Source organism: Scyliorhinus torazame, chromosome 8 (assembly GCF_047496885.1).
Source record: "Scyliorhinus torazame isolate Kashiwa2021f chromosome 8, sScyTor2.1, whole genome shotgun sequence".
NCBI lineage: Eukaryota > Metazoa > Chordata > Chondrichthyes > Carcharhiniformes > Scyliorhinidae > Scyliorhinus > Scyliorhinus torazame.
The window spans coordinates 46,931,990-46,955,481 of record NC_092714.1 but is presented as its reverse complement, the minus strand read 5'-3'; the positions used below and the strand labels follow the sequence as shown (position 1 = coordinate 46,955,481).

The window sequence follows — 23,492 nt, the reverse complement described above, 5'->3', positions numbered from 1 at the left end:
CGGATTGGAAATTATCAAACTGATACCACTGTTTAAAAAAGGAGATCGGCAGAAAGCGGGTAATTATAGGCCAGTGAGCTTAACTTCGGTAGTAGGGAAGATGCTGGAATCTATCATCAAGGAAGAAATAGCAAGGCATCTGGATGGAAATTGTCCCATTGGCAGACACAGCATGGGTTCATAAAGGGCAGGTCGTGCCTAAGTAATTTAGTGGAATTTTTTGAGGACATTACTAGTGCGGTAGATAACGGGGAGCAATGGATGTGGTGTATCTGGATTTCCAGAAAGCCTTTGACAAGGTGCCACACAAAAGGTTGCTGCATAAGATAAAGATGCATGGCATTAAGGGTAAAGTAGTAGCATGGATAGAGGATTGGTTAATTAATAGAAAGCAAAGAGTGGAGTGTTTTCTCTGGTTGGCAATCAGTAGCTAGTGGTGTCCCTCTGGGATCAGTGTTGGGCCCACAATTGTTCACAATTTATATAGATGATTTGGAGTTGGGGACCAAGGGCAATGTGTCCAAGTTTGCAGACGACACTAAGATGAGTGGTAAAGCAAAAAGTGTAGAGGATACTGGAAGTCTGCAGAGGGATTTGGATAGGTTAAGTGAATGAGCTAGTGTCTGGCAGATGGAATACAATGTTGAGGTTATCCATTTTGGTAGGAATAACAGCAAAAGGGATTATCATTTAAATGATAAAATATTAAAACATGCTGCTGTGCAGAGAGACCTGGGTGAGCTAGTGCATGAGTCGCAAAAAGTTGGTTTACAGGTGCAACAGGTGATCAAGAAGGCAAATGGAATTTTGTCCTTCATTGCTAGAGGGATGGAGTTTAAGACTAGGGAGGTTATGCTGCAATTGTATAAGGTGTTAGTGAGGCCACACCTGGAGTATTGTGTTCAGTTTTGGTCTCCTTACTTGAGAAAGGACGTACTGGCACTGGAGGGTGTGCAGAGGAGATTCACTAGGTTAATTCCAGAGCTGAAGGGGTTGGATTACGAAGAGAGGTTGAGTAGACTGGGACTGTACTCATTGGAATTTAGAAGGATGAGGGGGGATCTTATAGAAACGTATAAGATTATGAAGGGAATAGATAGGATAGATGCGGGCAGGTTGTTTCCACTGGCGGGTGAAAGCAGAACTAGGGGGCATAGCCTCAAAATAAGGGGAAGTAGATTTAGGACTGAGTTTAGGAGGAACTTCTTCACCCAAAGGGTTGTGAATCTATGGAGTTCCTTGCCCAGTGAAGCAGTAGAGGCTCCTTCATTAAATATTTTTAAGATAAAGATAGATAGTTTTTTGAAGAATAAAGGGATTAAGGGTTATGGTGTTCGGGCCGGAAAGTGGAGCTGAGGCCACAAAGGATCAGACATGATCTCATTGAATGGCGGAACAGGCTCGAGGGGCCAGATGGCCTACTCCTGCTCCAAGATCTTATGTTCCTGTTCTGCTTTCCTTTTCCTTTTTTTTTTTTTTATAAATGTTTTATTGAAAATTTTTTCCCAAACAACAATTTTTCCCCTCTTACAAAGCAAACGCAACAATAACAATACAGAAATTTTAAACAATACACAAGTAACAAAACCCCTTTATCTTTGACCTAAACTAAACCCCCCCTCCCCCCCCCCCCCCCCTCCCCCTGGGTTGCTGCTGCTGGTCATCTGTCTTCCCTCTAACGTTCCCCTAGGTAGTCGAGAAATGGCTGCCACCGCCTGGTGAACCCTTGAGCCGATCCTCTCAGGGCAAACTTTATCTGCTCCAGTTTAATGAACCCCGCCATATCATTTACCCAGGCCTCCAGTCCGGGGGGTTTCGCCTCCTTCCACATGAGTAGGATCCTGCGCCGGGCTACTAGGGACGCAAAGGCCACAACGTCGGCCTCTTTCGCCTCCTGCACTCCCGGCTCTTCCGCAACTCCAAATAGAGCTAACCCCCAGCCTGGTTTGACCCGGGCCTTCACCACCCGCGAAATCACTCCCGTCACTCCCTTCCAATACCCTTCCAGTGCCGGGCATGCCCAAAACATATGTGCGTGGTTTGCCGGGCTCCCGCCACACCTCCCACATTTGTCCTCCACTCCAAAGAACCTGCTCAATCTTGCTCCCGTTATGTGTGCTCTATGTAGCACCTTAAATTGAATCAGGCTAAGCCTGGCGCATGAGGAAGAGGAATTTACCCTGCTTAGGGCATCAGCCCACATACCCTCCTCTATCTCCTCCCCTAGTTCTTCTTCCCACTTTCCTTTTAGTTCGCCCACCGACTCCTCCCCCTCTTCCCTCATCTCTCGGTAAATCTCTGACACCTTGCCCTCTCCGACCCACACCCCTGAAAGCACCCTGTCCTGTATCCCCTGTGTCGGGAGCAATGGAAATTCCCTCACCTGTTGTCTAGTAAATGCCCTCACCTGCATATATCTCAAGAAATTTCCCCGGGGCAACTTATACTTTTCCTCCAATGCTCCCAAGCTCGCAAAAGTCCCATCTATAAATAAATCTCCCACCCTCCTAATTCCCAACTGGAACCAGCTCTGAAATCCTCCATCCATTCTTCCTGGGGCGAACCTATGGTTGTTCCTGATTGGGGACCCCACCAGGGCTCCCCGCACCCTTCTCTGTCGCCTCCACTGTCCCCAGATATTCAATGTTGCCGCCACCACCGGGTTCGTGGTAAACTTTTTAGGTGAGATCGGTAGCGGCGCCGTCACCAGCGCCTCTAAACTCGTCCCTTTACAGGACTTTCTCTCCAGTCTTTCCCACGCCGCTCCCTCACCCTCCATCATCCATTTACGTATCATTGCCACATTGGCGGCCCAATAGTAATCGCCCAAGTTCGGTAGTGCCAATCCTCCTCTGTCCCTACTACGCTGAAGGAACCCCCTCCTTACTCTCGGAACTTTCCCTGCCCACACGAAGCTCGTGATGCTCCTGTCTATTTTATTAAAAAAGGTCTTAGTGATTAGTATAGGGAGACATTGAAATACAAATAAGAACCTCGGGAGGACCATCATCTTAATTGCTTGCACCCTGCCCGCCAGCGATAGAGGCTGCATGTCCCACCTCTTGAAGTCCTCCTCCATTTGTTCTACCAACCGTGTCAGATTAAGTCTGTGCAAGGTTCCCCAGCTCCTAGCGATCTGAATCCCCAGGTATCGGAAGTTTCTTTCCACTTTCCTTAGAGGCAAGCCTTCTATCTCTCTACTCTGGTCCCCTGGATGTATCACAAATAATTCACTCTTTCCCATGTTTAGCCTATACCCCGAGAAATCCCCGAACCCCCTCAAAATTCGCATAACCTCTATCATTCCCCCCGCTGGGTCCGACACGTATAACAATAGGTCATCCGCATATAACGAGACTCGGTGTTCTTCTCCCCCTCTAATCACCCCTCTCCATTTCCTGGAGTCTCTCAACGCCATGGCCAGAGGTTCAATTGCCAACGCGAACAACAATGGAGACAGCGGGCATCCCTGTCTTGTTCCCCTATATAGTCGGAAATACTCCGATCTATGTCGACCTGTAACTACGCTTGCCGTTGGAGCCCCATAAAGAAGTCTAACCCAGCTAATAAACCCGTTCCCAAACCCAAACCTCCTTAACACTTCCCATAAATACTCCCACTCCACCCTATCAAATGCCTTCTCTGCGTCCATTGCCGCCACTATCTCTGCCTCCCCCTCCACTGGGGGCATCATTATCACCCCTAATAGTCGTCGCACGTTAACATTCAGTTGTCTCCCTTTTACGAACCCTGTCTGATCTTCGTGCACCACCCCCGGGACACAGTCCTCTATCCTCGATGCCAGTACCTTTGCCAACAATTTGGCGTCCACGTTCAACAATGAAATGGGTCTATAGGACCCGCACTGCAACGGATCTTTATCCCTCTTCAAAATTAACGATATCGTCGCCTCCGACATCGTCGGGGGTAGAGTCCCCCCTTTCCTGGCCTCATTGAACGTCCTCACCATCAACGGGGCCAACAAGTCCACATATTTTCTGTAATACTCCACCGGGAACCCGTCTGGTCCTGGGGCCTTCCCTGCTTGCATGCTTCCCAGTCCCTTAATAACCTCGTCCACCCCAATCGGTGCCCCCAGGCCTACCACCCCCCGCTCCTCCACTTTCGGGAACCTCAATTGGTCCAGGAACTGCCGCATCCCCTCCTCTCCCTCTGGGGGTTGAGACCTATACAGTTCCTCATAGAAGGTCTTGAACACCTCATTTATCTTTCCTGCCCTTCGCACCGTGTCTCCCCTTTCGTCTCTAATTCCTCCTATTTCCCTCGCTGCTGCCCTCTTTCGCAATTGATGAGCCAACAGGCGACTCGCCTTTTCCCCATATTCATACCTCCTCCCCTGTGCCTTCCTCCACAGTACCTCCGCCTTTCTGGTGGTCAGAAGGTCAAATTCCGTCTGGAGTCGTCTCCTCTCCCTGTACAATTCCTCCTCCGGGGTCTCTGCAAATTCCCTATCCACCCTTAAAATCTCCCCCAGTAATCTTTCCCTTTCCTTGGCCTCTGTTTTCCTTTTGTGGGCCCCAATGGAGATCAGCTCTCCTCTGACCACCGCTTTTAGTGCTTCCCATACCACTCCCACAGGGACCTCGCCGTCGTCATTGACCTCCAGGTATCTCTCAATACACCCCCGCACTCTTGCACACACTCCCTCATCCGCCATCAGTCCCACATCTAATCGCCAGAGTGTTCTCTGCTCCCTTTCCTCTCCTAATTCCAGGTCCACCCAATGTGGGGCATGATCCGAAACCGCTATGGCTGAGTACTCAGCTTCTTCCACCCTAGAGATCAACGACCTTCCCAAAACAAAAAAATCTATCCGGGAGTACACTTTATGGACATGGGAGAAGAAGGAATACTCCCTAGCCCTAGGTCTAAGAAATCGCCATGGATCCACTCCCCCCATTTGGTCCATAAACCCCTTAAGTACCTTGGCCGCTGCCGGCCTTCTTCCGGTCCTTGAGCTGGATCTATCTAGCCCCGGGTCCAGCACCGTATTAAAGTCCCCTCCTAAAATCAAGTTTCCTACCTCCAGGTCCGGTATACGCCCCAGCATCCGCCTCATAAATCCCGCATCGTCCCAGTTTGGGGCATACACGTTAACCAACACGACCTCCATTCCCTCCAGCCTGCCACTCACCATTACATATCTACCTCCGCTATCTGCTACAATGTTCTTTGCTTCAAATGCGACCTGTTTCCCCACCAAAATGGCCACCCCTCTATTCTTTGCGTCCAGTCCTGAGTGGAACACCTGTCCCACCCATCCTTTCCTTAGCCTAACTTGGTCCGCCACCTTTAGGTGCGTCTCTTGGAGCATAACCACGTCTGCCCTTAGTCCTTTCAAATGCGCGAGCACTCGGGCCCTTTTTATCGGTCCGTTCAGGCCTCTCACGTTCCACGTGATCAGCCTCACTAGGGGGCTACCTGCCCCCCTCCCGTGTCGACTAGCCATTACCTTCTCTAGGCCAGTCCCATATCCCGCCTCCGCGCTCCCGCTCGCTCCCCCAGCGTCGCACACCATCCCCGCCCACCCACTCTTTAGCCATTTCCTTTTGGATTTCCGCAGCAGCAACCCAGTTGTCCCCCCCCCCCCTTCTCCCTCCCTCCTCCCCTCCCCGCTAGATCTCTTTCTAGCTTGATTGCTCCCCCCATATTACTTCCGTAAGTCAGCTGACTTCAACTGACCCCGGCTACTCCTGCTCACTCCTCGACCTCCCCATGTGGGGAACTCCCATCCGCCTTGCGCCTGTCTTCCCGCCTTATTCTTTCTGGTGCGGGAACATCCCTTTACCTGACCCGCCTCTTATGGCGCAGCTCCCTTTCCCCTCCCCCTCCCCTTCCCCATTCTCCAACTATGTCCCGTCTTTCCCCCCTCACCGGCGCCCACATTTCCCCAATGTCTCCCCCCTTCCCTGTTTACTTCTCAATTAACTTCCACCGTAACATTATCAATAACATTTCCTGCAGCATCAGTCCCTCAGTTCCGATCCAATTTCTCTTCTTTGATGAAGGTCCATGCTTCCTCCGCCGTCTCGAAATAATGGTGTCTCTCCTGATACGTGACCCATAGTCTTGCCGGCTGCAGCATCCCGAACTTCACCTTCCTTTTATGCAACACCTCTTTGGCTCGGTTGAAGCTCGCCCTCCTTCTCGCCACCTCCGCACTCCAATCCTGGTATACCCGTACCACTGCATTCTCCCATCTGCTACTCCGCACCTTTTTAGCCCATCTCAGGACCTCTTCTCTATCCTTAAGGCGGTAAAATCGCACGATTATCGCCCTGGGTGGTTCTCCCGCTTTTGGTCTTCTCGCCGGAATCCGATTTGCCCACTCCACCTCCAAGGGGCCCGTAGGGGCCTCAGCACCCATCAGTGAGCTCAGCATCGTACTTGCGTACGCTCCACAGTCCACTCCTTCCACACCCTCAGGGAGACCCAGTATCCGAAGGTTCTTCCTTCGCGCTCCATTTTCTAGGGCTTCGATCCTTTCAGTACACTTTTTATGAAGTGCCTCGTGCGTCTGTGTCTTAACCGCCAGGCCCAGGATCTCGTCCTCAATATCTGTCACCTTCTGCTCCACCACACGGAGCTCTGTCTCCTGGGTCTTTAATGTCTCCTTGAGCCCCTCAATTGCCTGTAGCAACGGGGTCAGCACCTCCCTCTTCAGCAGCTCCACGCACCGTCTCACAATTTCATGCTCAGGCCCCCATGTCGCCTGCGCTTTCTCCGCCGCCATCTTGTACTTCTCTCTTTCTGACCCTTTGGTCGACGATTCCTCGCGCTGCAGCCGCCGCCGCCGGTTTTTTCCTCCTTCGTTTGGGGGGGACTCCCTTCTCACACGCCCCACACCGGGTTGCGTCGTCGAAAAATTCCCCGTTGAGGCTCTTAAAAGAGCCCGAAGGTCCGTCGGAGCTGGAGCCGCCGAAGCGTGCGGCTAGCTAGGCATCACCGCAACCGGAAGTCCCTTCAGTGGCCTTGATGAGGTCTTTCACAGTTGTTCCCTCTGCTGCTAGAATTCACCTTTGATACAGGCCCTCAGGTCAGCTTGCAGCTTTAAGCTTGCCCTTCCCCCGCCTGCATGCTGGAAGAGGCCCTGTTTATCCTGTAGTTGCAGCCAAATCTTTCACTGTTTCTGCGTGTGTCTGGCAACCAAGAGACATACCCTTCCTGGGGGACACTGTCGGGGGAATATTGCCGCCTTCTTCCCACACCGGGAAATGTCAAACAAATGCCGTGGGGGCCCTGTAAAAGAGCCCAAAAGTCCGTTCCAAGCAGGAGCTGCCGAATATGCGACCTAGCTCTGCATAGCCGCACCCGGAAGTCCTGCTTTCCTTTTCCAATGTCATTCCAAACCGGCAACTCCAGAGGCCATGGCCAACTGTTTCCCTGCTGTCCGTATCAATGCCTGCAATCTTCGTGTCTCGCTTGCAGATGCTCTTGTAGCAGAGTTATGGACACTGAGGGGGCCCTGACCAAGTGGCCAATTCACCGTACAGAATGTCTTTGGGTAAACGGCCATCCAGTGTTTTGAACATGGCCAAACCAGCACTGGCATTGTTGGCGTAGCAACACGTGTAATGCTCCAGGAACTCTTGAGTTTATACCTTGTCCTGCCAAGAGATGCCGAGAGTACATCTGAGACAGCAAACCAGAAAGCGTTGAACTTTTTCTCCTGCCTAGCACATGTTGTCCAGGTCTCGGCAATGGAGAGGAGTGCACTGAGAAGACAAGCTTGGTTGATTCACGGTTTGGTGTTATCGGTCAGGTTTCTGTTTCTCCACATTATCTTATTCAGCTTTGACATAGCAGCTGCAGCTTTTGTGTTGCACGTGTTGATTTCAACACCAAGTGACAGATTGGAGATTATGGAACCTTGATATGTGAGACTATCAACAACCTCTAGCATCACATTGTCAATGCTGATAGAAATATGGCAGCATCCTGGGCCATAATTTAGTGAGTTACCAACCTGTGGGATGAAATTAAGTGTTGAAATCTCTAATTTTGAATATCTTTGATAGATCAAATGACCACGTTTATTTTAATAAAAATAAGTCCCACGTCTCTCGTCTCACCAAAGAACTGAAAACTCACAGTACAGTAAATCTCAGGGGCTGGTCTAGCACACTGGGCTAAATCGCTGGCTTTTAAAGCAGACCCCAAGGCAGGCCAGCAGCACGGTTCAATTCCGGTACCAGCCTCCCCAAACAGGCGCCGGAATGTGGCGACTAGGGGCTTTTCACAGTAGCTTCATTTGAAGCCTACTTGTGACAATAAGTGATTTTCATTTTCATTTCATTTCATCTCTGTTGGCTTGACATATTTTCTGAAGTAAGACACCAAAGACTAGACATAACACCCTTTCAATAATTTGTATGGGTCAGTATTACCTATTTGCTCATGACCTCTATATCCCTATTTATTAAACAGAAGTCCTATATGTTACTTTTGTGAAGCTTTGTGTGTATATGAACCTTTGAGACTTGTTCCTCTACGTTTAATTTTTTACTATTTAACCAGCATGTCTTCTCTTTATAGTTAATGTCTCCCGACATTCAAATTCTTTATTTGCCTTTAAATATAGTTTTCTGTAGTCTGTCTGTTGTGTACAGAAATGTGCATATGTGTTAATGTAAGGTTATATAATTTTCTATTTAGCTTGCTTTTTCCTATCTTCCATAGCCTCATCTGTCTATCCTCTTCAGTTGAAGATCCTATTTCCAGTTCATAAATAATTTGTTCTGGAGCTGCTTGTACAGAAAAATTTAAAGACAAATAAGTGACTTGTAGCTTGCAAAGTGGCCAGTTGGCTGAACAGCTGGTATGTGATACAGAGCGAGGCCAACAGCATGGGTTCAATTTCTGTACCCGCTGAGGTTATTCATGAAGGTCCATCTTCTCAACCTTGCGCCTTGCCTGAGGTGTGGTGATCATCCAGTCTAATCTCCACCAGAAAGCTCCCCCCCCCTTAAAGGGAAAAGCAGCCAATAGTCATCTGGGATCATGGTGACTTTACCTTCAGGAAGATGCTGGAATCTATCATCTAGGAAGAAATAGCGAGGCATCTGGATGGAAATTGTCCAATTGGGCAGATGCAGCATGGGTTCCAAAAGTGCAGGTTGTGCCTAATTAATTTAGTGGAATTTTTTGATGACATTATCAGTGCGGTAGACAATGGAGAGCCAATGGATGTGGTATATCTGGATTTCCAGAGCTTTTGACAAGGTGCCACACAAATGGTTGCTGCATAAGATAATGATGCATGGCGTTAAGGGTAACATAGTAGCATGGATAGAGGATTGGTTAATGAATAGAAAGCAAAGAGTGGGGATTAATGTGTTTCTCTGATTGGCAATCAGTAGCTATTGTTCACAATTTACATAGATGATTTGGAGTTGGGGACCAAGTGCAACGTGTCCAAGTTTGCAGACGACACTAAGATGAGTGGTAAAGCAAAAAGTGCAGAGGATACCGGAAGTCTGCAGAGGGATTTGGATAGTTTAAGTGAATGGGTTAGGGTCTGGCAGATGGAATACAATGTTGACAAATGTGAGGTAATCCATTTTGGTAGGAATAACAGCAAAAGAGATTATTATTTAAATGATAAAATATTGAAACATGCTGCTGTTCAGAGGGACCTGGGTGTCCTAGTACATGAGTCACAAAGTTGGTTTACAGGTGCAACAGGTGATTAAAAAGGCAAATGGAGTTTTTGTCCTTCATTTCTAGAGGGATGGAGTTTAAGACTCAGGAGGTTATGTTGCAATTGTACAAGATGTTAATGAGGCCACACCTGGAGTATTGTGTTCAGTTGTGGTCTCCTTACCCGAGAAAGGACGTTCTGGCGCTGGAGGGTGTGCAGGGGAGATTCACGAGGTTAATGCCAGATTTGAGGGGGTTGGATTACGAGAGAGGTTGTGTAGGCTGGGACAGTACTCGTTGGAATTTAGAAGGATGTGGGGGGGATCTTATAGAAACATATAAAATTATGAAGGGAATAGATAGGATAGATGTGGGGAGGTTGTTTCCACTGGCGGGTGAAAGCAGAACTAGGGGGCATAGCCTCAAAATAACGGGAAGTAGATTTAGGACTGAATTTGGGAGGAACATCTTCACCCAAAGGGTTGTGAATCTATGGAATTCCCTGCCCAGTGAAGCAGTTGAGGATCCTTCATTAAATGCTTTCAAGACAAAGAGAAAGTTTTTTTGAAGAATAAAGGAATAAAGGGTTATGGTGTTCTGGCGGGAGAGTGAAGCTGAGTCCACAAAGGATGAGCCATGATCTCATTCAATGGCAGAGCATTCTCGAAGAGCCAGATGGCCTACTCCTGTTCCTAGTTCTTATGTTCTTATGCTATGTAGTATCCAGTACCGGAAATACTGCCCTAAAAACTAATTTCTACCTTTTAGTTTTATACTGTCCATAAAATAATATTTTTTATTGACACAAGCAGGCTTACATTAAAACTGCAATGAAGTTACTTTGAAAACCCTTAGTCGCCACATCCGGCACCTCTTCGGGTGGTGAGCAGAACAGTAGCATAGTGGGTGGCACTGTTGCTTCACAGCACCAGGGTCCCAGATTCGATTCCCGGCTTGGGTCACTGTCTGTGCAGAGCCTGCATGCTCTCCCTGTGTCTGTGTGGGTTTCCTCCGGGTGCTCCGGTTTCTTCCCACAGTCCCGAAAGACGTGCTGTTAGGTAATTTGGACATTCTGAATTCTCCCTCTGTGTACCTGAACAGGCGCCGGAATGTGGCAACTCGGTGCTTTTCATAGTAACTTCATTGCCGTTAATTTAAGCCTACTTATGACAATTAAGATTATTATTACACAGAGGGAGAATTAAAGGGATACGGGCAGCCAGTGAGAAGGTGGATTTGAGACCAGGAAGAGATCAACCATGATCTGATTGAATGACGGACGGAGCATGCTCGAAGGGCTGTATTGCCGACTTCTGCACCTGATTCCTGTGTTCTTTCTTGTGTTGATGCATTCCTTGCTGAAAAATGTCACATTTGATCATTTACTGGTAACCTGCTTGGAATTTGGAGATTACAATTAAGAACTGCATTGGTGATTTGGGGCAGAGCTAAAGGCGTTGTTGGCATCCACACCTTGTATTAGTGATGGAAAAGTTACTTAGAGTCTTGCTTTTGTTTTGTGATCAATTTAAATTAGTAGGTATTGGTTGAAAGCAGGAAAGCAACAACTTGCATTTATATAGCACCTTTATCATAGTGAACCATCTCAAAGTACTCAATGAGAGCATTATCAAAAAGAAATTGTCACAGATGTCATGTGAGTATCCCTTTGAGAAAGGTTTTTTTCTTATTATGTGGCTTCAGTGATGTCATTTTTGTGGGTGTAGCTGAGCTGTGGCTGAGAGTTTTTTGGGTACACTTTCACATTTGGCTGCTTTGAACTCTGACAGTGAACACAAGTTTTTTTGCCTTCCCCTCTATCTTCATTTTAAAAGCTGTTCCAGACTGCTTGGTAACTTAGAAGAGATAATTGCTTTCTGGAAGGAATTCAAATCTGCTGTTTGAAAGGGGAACAGTGTATCAATAACAACAGTCTTATACAAGTGAGAATGCCGTGTGTTGGGCCACACCTTTGAAAAGGGTTCTAGTTTTACTTGGATTTTGTTATTGAATTGGAACAGTTAAAGGGGAAATTCATGAAGGGCTATATATAGATTATTGTAATTGTGTGGGGTCTTTATGTCTGTAATTGATAAAAGTTCTTGCTGTGTGTTTATACAAATGGTAACTAAATTCTTAGAATCAAGCTTCTTTGATTTGATTTTGATTTTGTTTCTTTGATTAAAAGCACCTAAGACGTCTGTTGAATATCACCTGAAAGGAAAGCTCTTGTGCTCATCCTAGCCAAATTCAACAAGACGTTATAGGTCAGGTGAACTCCTTAAAAAACCTTGGAGTTTTTAAACCCTGGCCCATAACACAGAATAATAAGGAAATATTATGATGATGACCAAATGCTTGGTCAAAGTTGATAGGTTTTAAGGATCATTTTAAAAGAAGAGTACAAGATGGAAGACGCGTTAGGGACAGAATTCCAGAGTTGGAGGCTGAGGCAACTGGTAATTCCATTGATTCTATCTCTTTCTAAAAAAATTATTTTTAAGGGCACTAGATTCGCCCAGCCCCTATCAAGCTTCAGAAGCTTAAAGCACAGTAATAGCTCTGAAGTAATGTATTAGAATTCTGACTTTTACATTAATATTTTCCTTTTCCCACCTGTAGACTATCTTTCAGTGCCAGGAGAGGAAAAGACACAATTACTTTCAGACATTGAATCTGTGATCACATTCTACTGCAAATCCCGAAATGTCACATATTCCCAGAGTCTTGGCTGGACTGACTTGCTAAAACCTCTTGTTCCACTCCGCTTGCCACGGAATGATTTATATAATTGTTTTTATGCCATCATGAATAAATACGTACCAAGGTAAGAACACAGATGTCAACTGAATCAATTACCTTTTGCATGGGGTGTAGACAAGGTTCTCTATCTCACTGTGCCATTTATTTGTAGTTAATTACTTTGCCTAGGATTGAAATGATCCCACAGGTCTCTTATGTTCTTAAATGAATTGCCAGCTGGCATAGATAACTATGTACCAAGTTGAAGTTTTGTTTTCCACACTGGAATGCTGTTTTTTTTAATAGGGATTGTGTCTCCAAGGGTCGACCATTCCACCTCTTCAGGCTTCTTCTACAATATCATGAACCAGAGCTTTGTTCTTTTCTTGACACAAAGAAGATTACTCCAGATTCCTATGCAATCAACTGGGTAAATATGTCTCCTCAAAAAAAAAATGTATTTTTAAAATTGTAACTACTAAATAGTCTTTAACCTCTTTCTGTGTATCTGATATAGTCTTCCCCAGTCATTTATATGTCATTATTATTGTATCTGTATATAGAAGCACTACTTTATCACAAAAAGTAATATTTCTGGTCGAATTCAGTTCAGTGAATTGTAGGCTTATTTTTTTAATCTAGCCTCACAATTTAGATCAGCATTTTAAATTTTGAAAATGCTATTTTTGAACAGATTCCATTTTCATTATTTAATCGACTTTGAAAAGTATTATTCTTAACAGACTGGGACTGTATAATGAATATCTTTAAAATAAGGGCAGCACGGTAGCATTGTGGATAGCACAATTGCTTCACAGCTCCAGGGTCCCAGGTTTGATTCTGGTTTGGGTCACTGTCTGTGCTGAGTCTGCACATCCTCCCTGTGTGTGCGTGGGTTTCCTCCCACAGTCCAAAGATGTGCAAGTTAGGTGGATTGGGCATGATAAATTGCCCTTAGTGTCCAAAATTGCCCTTAGTGTTGGGTGGGGTTACTGGGTTATGGGGATAGGGTGGAGGTGTTGACCTTGGGTAGGGTGCTCTTTCCAAGAGCCGGTGCAGACCCGATGGGCCGAATGGCCTCCTTCTGCACTGTAAATTCTATGAAAATGGAAAAAATTATACTTATTCAGATTATGTTGCTGTACTTTGCTTCACATACCTTTAATGGGGCCTATTTTTGACTAAAGAATTGGCTGCTGGTTGAAATTCTTCGATCACCCCGGTACTATCAATTACATGAGAATTCAAGTCATCCTGCAGGTTTTGATAAGTGAAGAATTTTCACAGTTTGTGCTATACTCAGCACTCCAGTATGACACAGAATATTGTTATTCTACCTAAATTGATTCTCAACTCTTGTTCATGTCAATGCTAACTCACAATAAGCTTTAGAAGTACCCTTGTATCAGCCAGTTTTCTTTCAAAAATCTCACCCTATGCACTCGCGTTTTGTATGGTCAGAAGTTCTGTTTTTAAGTCATTGAATATAATGCAGAATATGTTCAGTAAAGACCTAATGCTGGAGTGCTTTTATCGTTTCTGAGGATTATTTTTAAAATAACTTTATATTTTCTCCTGGTCTTCTTAAACTAACCATTTTTAGGTAGCTAGGTGACCTAGGTGCCTCTGCCAGTGCTATTCTGAAACTGGTTGACATAATGGCAACAATTATCATTTAAGTAGCACGTTTAATGTAATAAAGTAACCCAAGGTGCTTCACAGGAGCATTATGAAACAAAGTTTGACACAAAGCCACCTAAAGTGAGATTAGGACAAATAAACAATACTTTTTTATTAGAGTACAAAAAACAAAAAATGCTGGATTAATACAGCAGCATCTGTGGAGCGAGAAACACAGTTAACCTTTCGAGTCCATTGATCCTTCTACAGAATTGAAAGGGTAGAAATGTGATAAATTATATACTGGGAGAGGGAGGTTGGTTTTATGCAACGTCTTTAAAGAAGGAAAAAGAAGCACGAAGAGGGTTAAAGAGGAAATTCCAGAGCTTTAGGGCTTGGCCGCTGAAGGCATGGTCACAAATAGCAGAGCAATTAAAATCAGGAATGCTGAAAAGACCAGAATCAGAAAATTGTAGTGGTGGAGGAGATTACAAAGCTTGGGAATGAGTACATGGAAGGATTTGAAAAAAGCAAATTATTATTTGAAAATTGAGGCAATGTTGCTCAACAAGCACAAGATGAAGAGCAATGTTCTCTCTAGTTGAAAGGGGCAATGGGAAGGAAAAGCTAAAGCAGTAGTTTGCTTCTTGTAAATCCATTATTATAGACTGATCTTTAAATGTTGTTATGCTTCAAAATTTAAAATACATGAACTTTATGTACAATTATATGATATTCGAAACATTCCTTTTGCTAGAATATGATTGAGTTTTGTTCACCTCATGCCTGAAGAATGTGACTAAAATGAAAAACGTGATTCTACTCTTAACAAAAGTTATTGTAAGCAAAGTTCTAGCCTAAATCCTGATTCAGGTGATGGATCGAAATGCCTTGAACCTTTTTCACTATTATCATGCAATCAGCTAAATAACCATTATTTTTTTTTTGTTTTTTTTCAATGCTGTATTCCAGAAATATGGTTAAGAATTGCTGAGAAGCTACAACTTTCGACTTCTAGTAATTTCAGTTTATGAAACATTCTTGTTTTGTTATATATTGTTCTGAAGGGAGCAAGCCTCTTTGCTAGTTGTTGTACTGAAGATGTTGCTCAGCTGATGTGGGATGTGTATCTACAGCAAGCAGACCCGTTCCTACTTTTCTTTCTCATGTTAGTCATTCTAGTTAATGCAAAGTAAGTATCCTTTTTATAAATGTTTCCCAGAGTTAAACTTGCATCCATTTAACATTTGCACGTCTGTGCATATTATGGATTAAAAAAATATGTTAGCTAGATAAATGATGTACAGTTCTGTTCATTTCATTGGATTTTGATTTTCATGCTTACAACTTTATTTTAAAAATAGGTATCAAACTTTTATTTTGTTAACTTTTAAGTACACATAAACATCGGTTTATATTCACTTTGAAATATATATATTTTTAAAATAATTTTTATTAAAGGTTTTCATAAAATACCAATAACAAAATGAGAAAGAAAAAAGAACCCAACAGGGTTAAGTACAAAACACAATCTAAAAAAGCAACCCCCCAAACCCCTCCCCCCTGTACATAAACAATAAATTAACATTAACACCCCGACTTAACACAACAGGTGTATACACCCCCTCAAACCCTCCAGTGTAAATAACATAAACAAAAATAAAGTAAACCCCCCCCCCCCCCCCCCCCCAAGCTGCTGCTGCCATTGACCAATGTCTATCGTTCTGCCAGAAAGTCTAAGAACGGTTGCCACCGCTAAAGAACCCTTGTACCGACCCTCTCAAGGCGAATTTCACCCTCTCCAATTTAATGAACCCTGCCATATCGCTGATCCAGGATTCCACGCTTGGGGGCCTCGCATCTTTCCACTGAAGGAGAATCCTTTGCCAGGCTACCAGGGACGCAAAGGCCAGAATTCCAGCCTCTTTCGTCTCCACTCCGGCTCCTCTGCCACCCCAAATATTGCGAGCCCCCAGCCCGGTCTGACCCTGGATGCTACCACCCTCGACACTGTCCTCGCTACGCCCTTCCAAAATTCCTCCAGCACTGGGCATGCCCAGAACATATGGGTGTGATTTGCTGGGCTCCCTGAGCACCTGACACACCTGTCCTCACCCCCAAAGAATCGGCTCATCCTTGTCCCGGTCATGTGTGCCCTGTGCAGCACCTTAAACTGTATGAGGCTGAGCCTCGCGCACGAAGAGGAAGAATTCACCCTCCCAAGGGCATCTGCCCACGTCCTCTCTTCGATCTCCTCTCCCAACTCCTCCTCCCACTTACCTTTCAACTCCACCACCGAGGCCTCCTCCTCCTCCTGCATCACCTGGTAAGTTTCCGAGATCTCTCCCCCACTCCCCAAGAGCACCCTGTCCTGTACTGTGTGTGGGAGTAACCGCGGGAATTCCACCACCTGCCGTCTGGCAAATGCCCTGACCTGCAAGTACCTGAAGGTGTTCCCCGGGGGGAGCCCGTACTTCTCCTCTAGCTCACCCAAGCTCGCGAACATCCCGTCCACAAACAGGTCCCCCAATTTTCATATCCCTGCCCTGTGCCACCCCGAAAACCCTCCACCTGTTCTTCCTGGGGCGAACCGGTGGTTCCCCCGTAATGGGGTCCACGCCGAGGCCCCAACTTCCCCCCTATGCTGCCTCCACTGCCCCCAAATTTTGAGGGCCGCCACCACCACCGGGCTCGTGGTATACCTCCTTGGAGGGAACGGCAGCGGCGCCGTTGCCAGCGCTCCCAGATTAGTGCCCACACAAGACGCCATCTCCAGCCTCTTCCATGCAGCCCCCTCCCACTCCATCACCCACTTGCGCACCATCGATGCATTGGTGGCCCAGTAGTACCCACAGAGGTTGGGCAGCGCCAGCCCCCCCTATCTCTACTCTGCTCCAGGAACACCCTTCTCACCCTCGGAGTCCCTCGCGCCCACACAAACCCCATTATACTCCTGTTAACCCGACTGAAAAAAGCCTTCGGGATAAACACGGGGAGGCACTGGAACAGGAACAAAAACCTTGGGAGCACCGTCATTTTGATTGACTGCACCCTACCCGCCAAGGACAGCGGCAACGCGTCCCACCTCTTGAACTCCTCCTCCATTTGCTCAACCAGCCTTGTAAAGTTAAGTCTCTGCAGGCCCCCCCAGCTCCTGGCCACCTGGACCCCCAAATATCTGAAGCTCCTCTCCGCCCTTTTTTGTGGGAGCTCGCCAATCCCCCTCTCCTGGTCCCCTAGCTGAACTACGAACAGCTCGCTCTTCCCCATATTGAGCTTGTACCCGGAAAAGTCCCCGAATTCCCTAAGGATCCTCATTCCTCCCACCGGGTCCGCCACATACAGCAGCAGGTCGTCCGCATAAAGCGATACCCAATGCTCCTCCCCACCCCGAACCAACCCCCTCCAGTTCCTCGACTCTCTGTGCCATAGCCAGGGGTTCAATCGCCAGTGCGAAGAGCAGGGGGGACAGGGGACACCCCTGACTCGTCCCTCTGTGCAACCGAAAGTACTCTGACCTCCTCCTATTTGTGGCCACACTAGCCATCGGGACCTCATACAACAGCCTAACCCACCTGACAAACCCCTCCCCAAACCCGAACCTCTTCAGCACCTCCCACAGGTACCCCCACTCTACCCTATCGAAGGCTTTCTCAGCGTCCATTGCCACCACTATCTCCGCCTCCCCCCTCCCTCGCCGGCATCATGATAACGTTCAAAAGCCTCCGCACATTCGCGTTCAACTGTCTCCCCTTCACAGATCCTGTCTGGTCTTCATGGATGATCTGCGGCACACAATCCTCAATCCTCGTGGCTAAGACCTTCGCCAGCACCTTGGCATCTACATTTTGCAAGGAAATCGGTTTGTAAGACCCACATTGCAGGGGATCCTTGTCCCGCTTCAGGATCAAGGCGATCAGTGCCTGGGACATCGTCGGGGGTAAAGGCCCCCCCCCGCCTCATTAAAGGTCCTAACTAACAGCTGGCCCAACAGGTCCATATATTTTTTTATTGAACTCGACAGGGAAACCGTCCGGCACCGGGTCCTTCCCCGCCTGCATGCTTCCTATCCCTTTGATCAGCTCCTGCAGCCCAATCGGGGCCCCCAGTCCTGCCACCAGTCCCTCTTCCATCTTTGGAAACCTCAATTGGACCAGGAAACGGCCCATCCCTCCCTCCTCCCGTGGGGGCTCGGATCGGTACAATTCCTTGTAGAAGTCCCTGGAGACCCCATTGATGCCAACCCCACTCCGCACCACGCGCTCGCCCCTGTCCTTAACTCCCCCGATCTCCCTAGCTGCGTCCCGCTTCTGAAGCTGATGCGCCAGCATCCGGCTTGCCTTTTCCCCATACTCGTAGACAGCCCCCTGGGCCTTCCTCCACTGCACCTCCGCCTTCCTGGTGGTCACCAGGTCGAATTCGGCCTGGAGGCTGCGCCTCTTCCTCAACAATCCTTTCTCAGGCTCTTCCACACCTCCTGTCTACCCTCATCATCTCCCCCACCAGCCTCTCCCTCTCTCCCCGCTCCTTGTGGGCCCTAATGGAGATCAGCTCACCCCTCACCACCGCCTTCAGTGCCTCCCATACCATCCCCACTCGGACCTCCCCGTTGTCGTTGGTCTCCAAGTACCTCTCTATACTTCCTCGGACCTGCTCGCTCACCTCCTCGTCCGCCAACAGCCCCACCTCCAAGCGCCACAGCGGACGCTGGTCCCTCTCCTCCCCCATCTCCAAGTCCACCAATTGCGGGGCGTGGTCCGAAATGGCTATTGCCGAATACTCGGTATCCTCTACTCTCGCTATCAGCGCCCTACTCAAAATGAAAAAGTCGATTCGAGAATAAGCCTTATGGACATGTGAGAAGAATGAAAATTCCTTAGCCCCCGGCCTTGCAAATCTCCACGGGTCCACCCCTCTCATTTGGTCCCTAAATCCCCTCAACGCTCTAGCCGCCGCCGGCTTCCTACCCGTCCTAGACCTGGAGCGACCCAGTGCCGGATCCAACACCGTGTTAAAGTCTCCCCCCATTATCAGGCCCCCCACTTCCAATTCTGGGATCCGACCCAACATACGCCACATAAAACCCGCATCGTCCCAGTTCGGAGCATACACATTGACCAGTACCACCCTCTCTCCCTGCAACTTACCACTTACCATTATGTACCTACCGCCATTATCTGCCACAATTCTCGACGCCTCGAATGACACCTTCTTTCCCACCAAGATCGCCACCCCTCGATTTTTGGCATCTAGTCCCGAGTGAAACACTTGACCTACCCACCCTTTCCTCAGTCTCACCTGGTCTGCCACCTTCAGGTGTGTCTCCTGGAGCATAACCACATCCACCTTGAGCCCCTTCAGGTGTGCGAACACGCGGGCCCGCTTAACCGGCCCATTCAGTCCCCTTACATTCCAGGTTATCAGCCGGATCAGGGGGCTACCCGCCCCCCCTCCCCGGCTGACAAGCCATGACCCCTCCTCGGCCAGCCACGCGCCCGTACCCCACACCCGGCCCGTCCTCCACAGCGGCATACCCCCGTCTCGACCCCCCTCACTCGCTCAAGCTCCTCCTTGACCTTAGCAGCAGCAACTCGATTCCCCCCCCCCCCGGGCTAGGACCCATCCTAGCTGGTTTACTCCCCCCATTGCACTTCCGCAAGTCAGCTGACTCCTGCTGACCCCGGCCACTCCCGCCTGCCCTTCGACTCCTCCCATTGTGTGGCACACCCTCCTCTCCCGCTCCCCATCCACAGGCTCTCCCCCTCCGTTCTAAGCGTGGGAAACAATCCTCGCTTCCCCGCCCCGGCCTCGCCCCACAGTCTTCGGCGCGGGAAAAAGCCCACGCTCTCCACCTACCAGGCCCCGCCACCAACCAAAACAGTGCCCAACCCGCCCCATCCACCCTCCCCAACCCGAAAGAAAAAAACAGAGAAAAAGAAACCCAAAACAATGCAAAGGCCCCCCCCCCCGGAACCAAAAATAGGCATAACACATCCACCGCAGTCCCCAATCACCCATCCCGACCCTCAGTCTGTGTCCAGCTTCTCGGCCTGAACAAAGGCCCACGCCTCCTCCGGAGACTCAAAATAATGGTGCCGGTCCTTGTAGGTAACCCACAGTCGCGCCGGCTGCAAAATACCAAACTTCACCCCCTTCCTGTGCAGCACCACCTTCGCTCGATTGTACCCGGCCCTCCTCTTCGCCACCTCCGCACTCCAGTCCTGATATATCCGAACCTCCGCGTTCTCCCACCTGCTACTCCTCTCCTTCTTGGGCCACCTGAGCACACACTCCCGATCGACGAACCGATGGAACCGCACCAGCACCGCCCGCGGATGCTCGTTAGCCTTGGGCCACCTCGCCAACACTCTATGGGCCCCTTCCAGCTCCAGGGGCCCCTGGAAGGACCCCGCTCCCATCAGCGAGTTCAACATGGTGACCACATAGGCCCCCACGTCCAGCCCCTCCGGGAGGCCCAGAATCCGCAGATTCTTCCGCCTCGACCGATTCTCCATCTCCTCGAACCGCTCCTGCCATTTCTTGTGGAGCGCCTCGTGCGCCTCCACCTTTACCACCAGGCCTAAGATCTTGGCCTCATTGTCAGAGATCTTTTGTTGAGCCTCTCGGATCGCCACCCCTGGGCCGTCTGTGTCTCCAGCAGTTTATCAATAGAAGCCTTCATCGGCTCTAGCAGGTCCGTTTTAATCTCTCTGAGGCAGCGCTGGATACCCTCCTGTTGCTCCTCCGCCCACTGCCTCCACGCTGCCTGGTCTCCGCCCGCCGCCATTTTGTCCTTCTTCCCTCCCTTCTTCTGGTCCACCACCACCATTTTCGTCGCCCCGCTCCTAGTTAAAGCCATATACTGACGGGGAGCTATTATTAACTCCTTCCCACGCCGGGAAACGTCGAAAAAGTGCCCTTGGGGGGCCCTGAAAAGAGCCCAAAAGTCCGTTTTTGCGGGAGCCTCTGAATGTGCGACTTAGCTCCGCATAGCCGCAACCAGAAGTCTCGAGAGGGAATCCTTTTGGCAGTGTTCGCTTCACCAATCTGCCCCAAAAAGTCTGAGGAAACTCCCGAAAAAGATTTGTGAGTCCGTTCCAGACGGGAGCTGCCAAATGCGTGACCTACTCCTCCATGGCTGCCACCGGAAGCTTCGTCCCCGCTTCTTCAATGGCCTTGGTAGATCTTTTCACAGTTGTTCCCTCTGCTGCTAAAATTCACCTTTAATAAAGGCCCTCAAGTCAGCTTGCAGCTTTAACCTTGCCCTTCCCCCGCCTGCATGCTGGAAAAGGCCCCTCTCTCCCCTGCACCTACAGCCAAATCTTTTCCTGTTTCTGCCGGGTCTGGTAACCAAGCGACATACCATTCCTGGGGGACACTGTCAGGGGAATGTTGCAGTCTTCTTCCCACACCGGGAATTGTCAAACAAATGCCGTGGGGGCCCTGTAAAGAGCCCAAAAGTCCGTTCCAAGCGGGAGCTACCGAATATGCGACCTAGCTCTGCATAGCCGCACCCGGAAGCCACTTTAAAAATATTAAGTTACAGGACTGATTTTACATTTGAGTCATACTCAATTGCTGAATGCTGTCTTAAGATTGAACTATATAGTTATTCAGTTGATACCTTTTATACGTTCATCTTAACTCCATGCCCCTATTATTTGGGCAGCACGGTAGCACAGTGGGTAGCACTGTGGCTTCACAGCTCCAGGGTCCCAGGTTCGATTCCTGGCTTGAGTCACTGTCTGTGTGTAGTCTGCACGTTCTCCCAGTGTCTGTCTGGGTTTCCTCCGGGTGCTCCAGTTTCTTCCCACAAGTCCCGAAAGACATGTTAGGTAATTTGGACATTATAAATTCTCCCTCTGTGTACCCGAACAGGCGCTGCAATGTGGCGACTAGGGGCTTTTCACAGTAACTTCATTGTAGTATTAACGTAAGCCTACTTGTGACAATAAAGATTATTATTACATTCTCTGCCATCTTCCTCGGCCACCTGCTCTGAACTAATTTCTTCAGTGAAATCCACATCCTGCTCACTTATTTCGCTCCCATTCTCATCTTCTGACGACCATTGATTAGAGATCTTTCAGCCTTTTGATTCTACTCTAGGACTCCCTTTTTAAACATTTCTTTTGACTGCTCTCTACATCTTATAAAACTTTAAAACCCATTTTTTGACTGAGCTTTCTGTTACCTCTTCTAATTTTCCCATTGTGGCTTAGCATTTGTTCGATAATATCTGCTTTTCACTCTGAAGGCACCGTTACATTTTATTTTGTAAAGGTGCTGCACAAATGCAAATTATTTTAATTTATTTGTGCTATCCCTAATTTTAATTGATCTCCCTTTGACAGCTGTGATACAGCTGCCTGGGTCAAAGAACAATACAGCACAGGAACAGGCCCTTCGGCCCTCTAAGCCTGCACCGACCATGATACCTGCCTAAACTAAATCGTCTGCACTTATGGGTTCCATATCCTTCCATTCCCACCCTATTCATCTATTTGTCTCGATGTCCCTTAAATGATGCTATCGTACCTGCTCCCACCACCTCCCCAGGCAGCGCGTTCCATATATTTCCCACCCTCTGTGTTAAAAAAAAACTTGCCTCGCACATCTGTTCTAAACTTTTCTCCACGCACTTTAAACCTATGTCCCCTAGTACTTGACTCCTACCCTAGGAAATAGGAGTCCTAAGTTCTGGAATTCTTTCTCCAAATTTCTCTATCCCTCTCTCCTCCTTTTCTCCATCTGTCCCTCTGGCTTAGTGTCAAACTTTGTTTGAGAACAATCTGAAGAATCTTGAGAACTTTTACCACAGCAACAACTATTTGTATTTATCTAGTGTCTTTTTGTTAGTTTGTTATTTACAGCTCAGAAGGAGGCCATTCAGCCCATCGTGTCTGCACCGGCTCCCAAAGGAACAACCTAGCTAGTCCCATTCACCAGCCCTATCTCAATAGCCCTCTAAATTCATCACTTTCAAATATATATCCAGCTCTTTCTTGAAACATCCTATGGAACCACCTCCACCACTCTCCCTGGCAGCGCATTCCAAATCTCAACAACTCTCTCAGTAAAGAAGTTTCTCCTCCTCTCATTTTACGTAATAAAACATGTTTCATAGGAACGTTATAAAGCAAAATTTGACACCAAGTGAAAAGTAGATATGAGGGCAGATGACTGAAAACTTGGTCTAAGAGCATATGTATTACGTAGAAACTTAAAACAAGTGGAGACAAATGGAGAGGTTGGGGTGGCGGGGGGGGGGGGGGCGGGGTCTATACACAGCCTAATAATTTAGTCACAGTAGAATCATAGAATTTACAGTGCAGAAGGAGGCCATTCGGTCCATCATGTCTGCACCGGCCCTTGGAATGAGCACCCTACTTAAGCCCACGCATCTACCCTATCCCCGTAGCCTCACCTAACCTAAGGGTTAGCATTGCCAATCCACCTAACCTGCACAT

General features: G+C 48.0%; 1 protein-coding gene across 2 annotated transcripts in view; it reads left to right on the top strand.

Annotated features, from left to right (window-relative positions):
- The window catches only part of tbc1d23 (TBC1 domain family, member 23), a 122,401-nt gene that overhangs the window by 22,889 nt on the left and 76,020 nt on the right, over positions 1-23,492 (top strand). For both annotated transcript variants that reach the window (XM_072513496.1, XM_072513495.1), the window contains exons 4-6: positions 12,283-12,487; positions 12,709-12,832; positions 15,090-15,214. In XM_072513496.1, the coding sequence (XP_072369597.1) occupies positions 12,283-12,487; positions 12,709-12,832; positions 15,090-15,214 (454 nt within the window). The remainder of the gene's footprint in view (positions 1-12,282; positions 12,488-12,708; positions 12,833-15,089; positions 15,215-23,492) is intronic.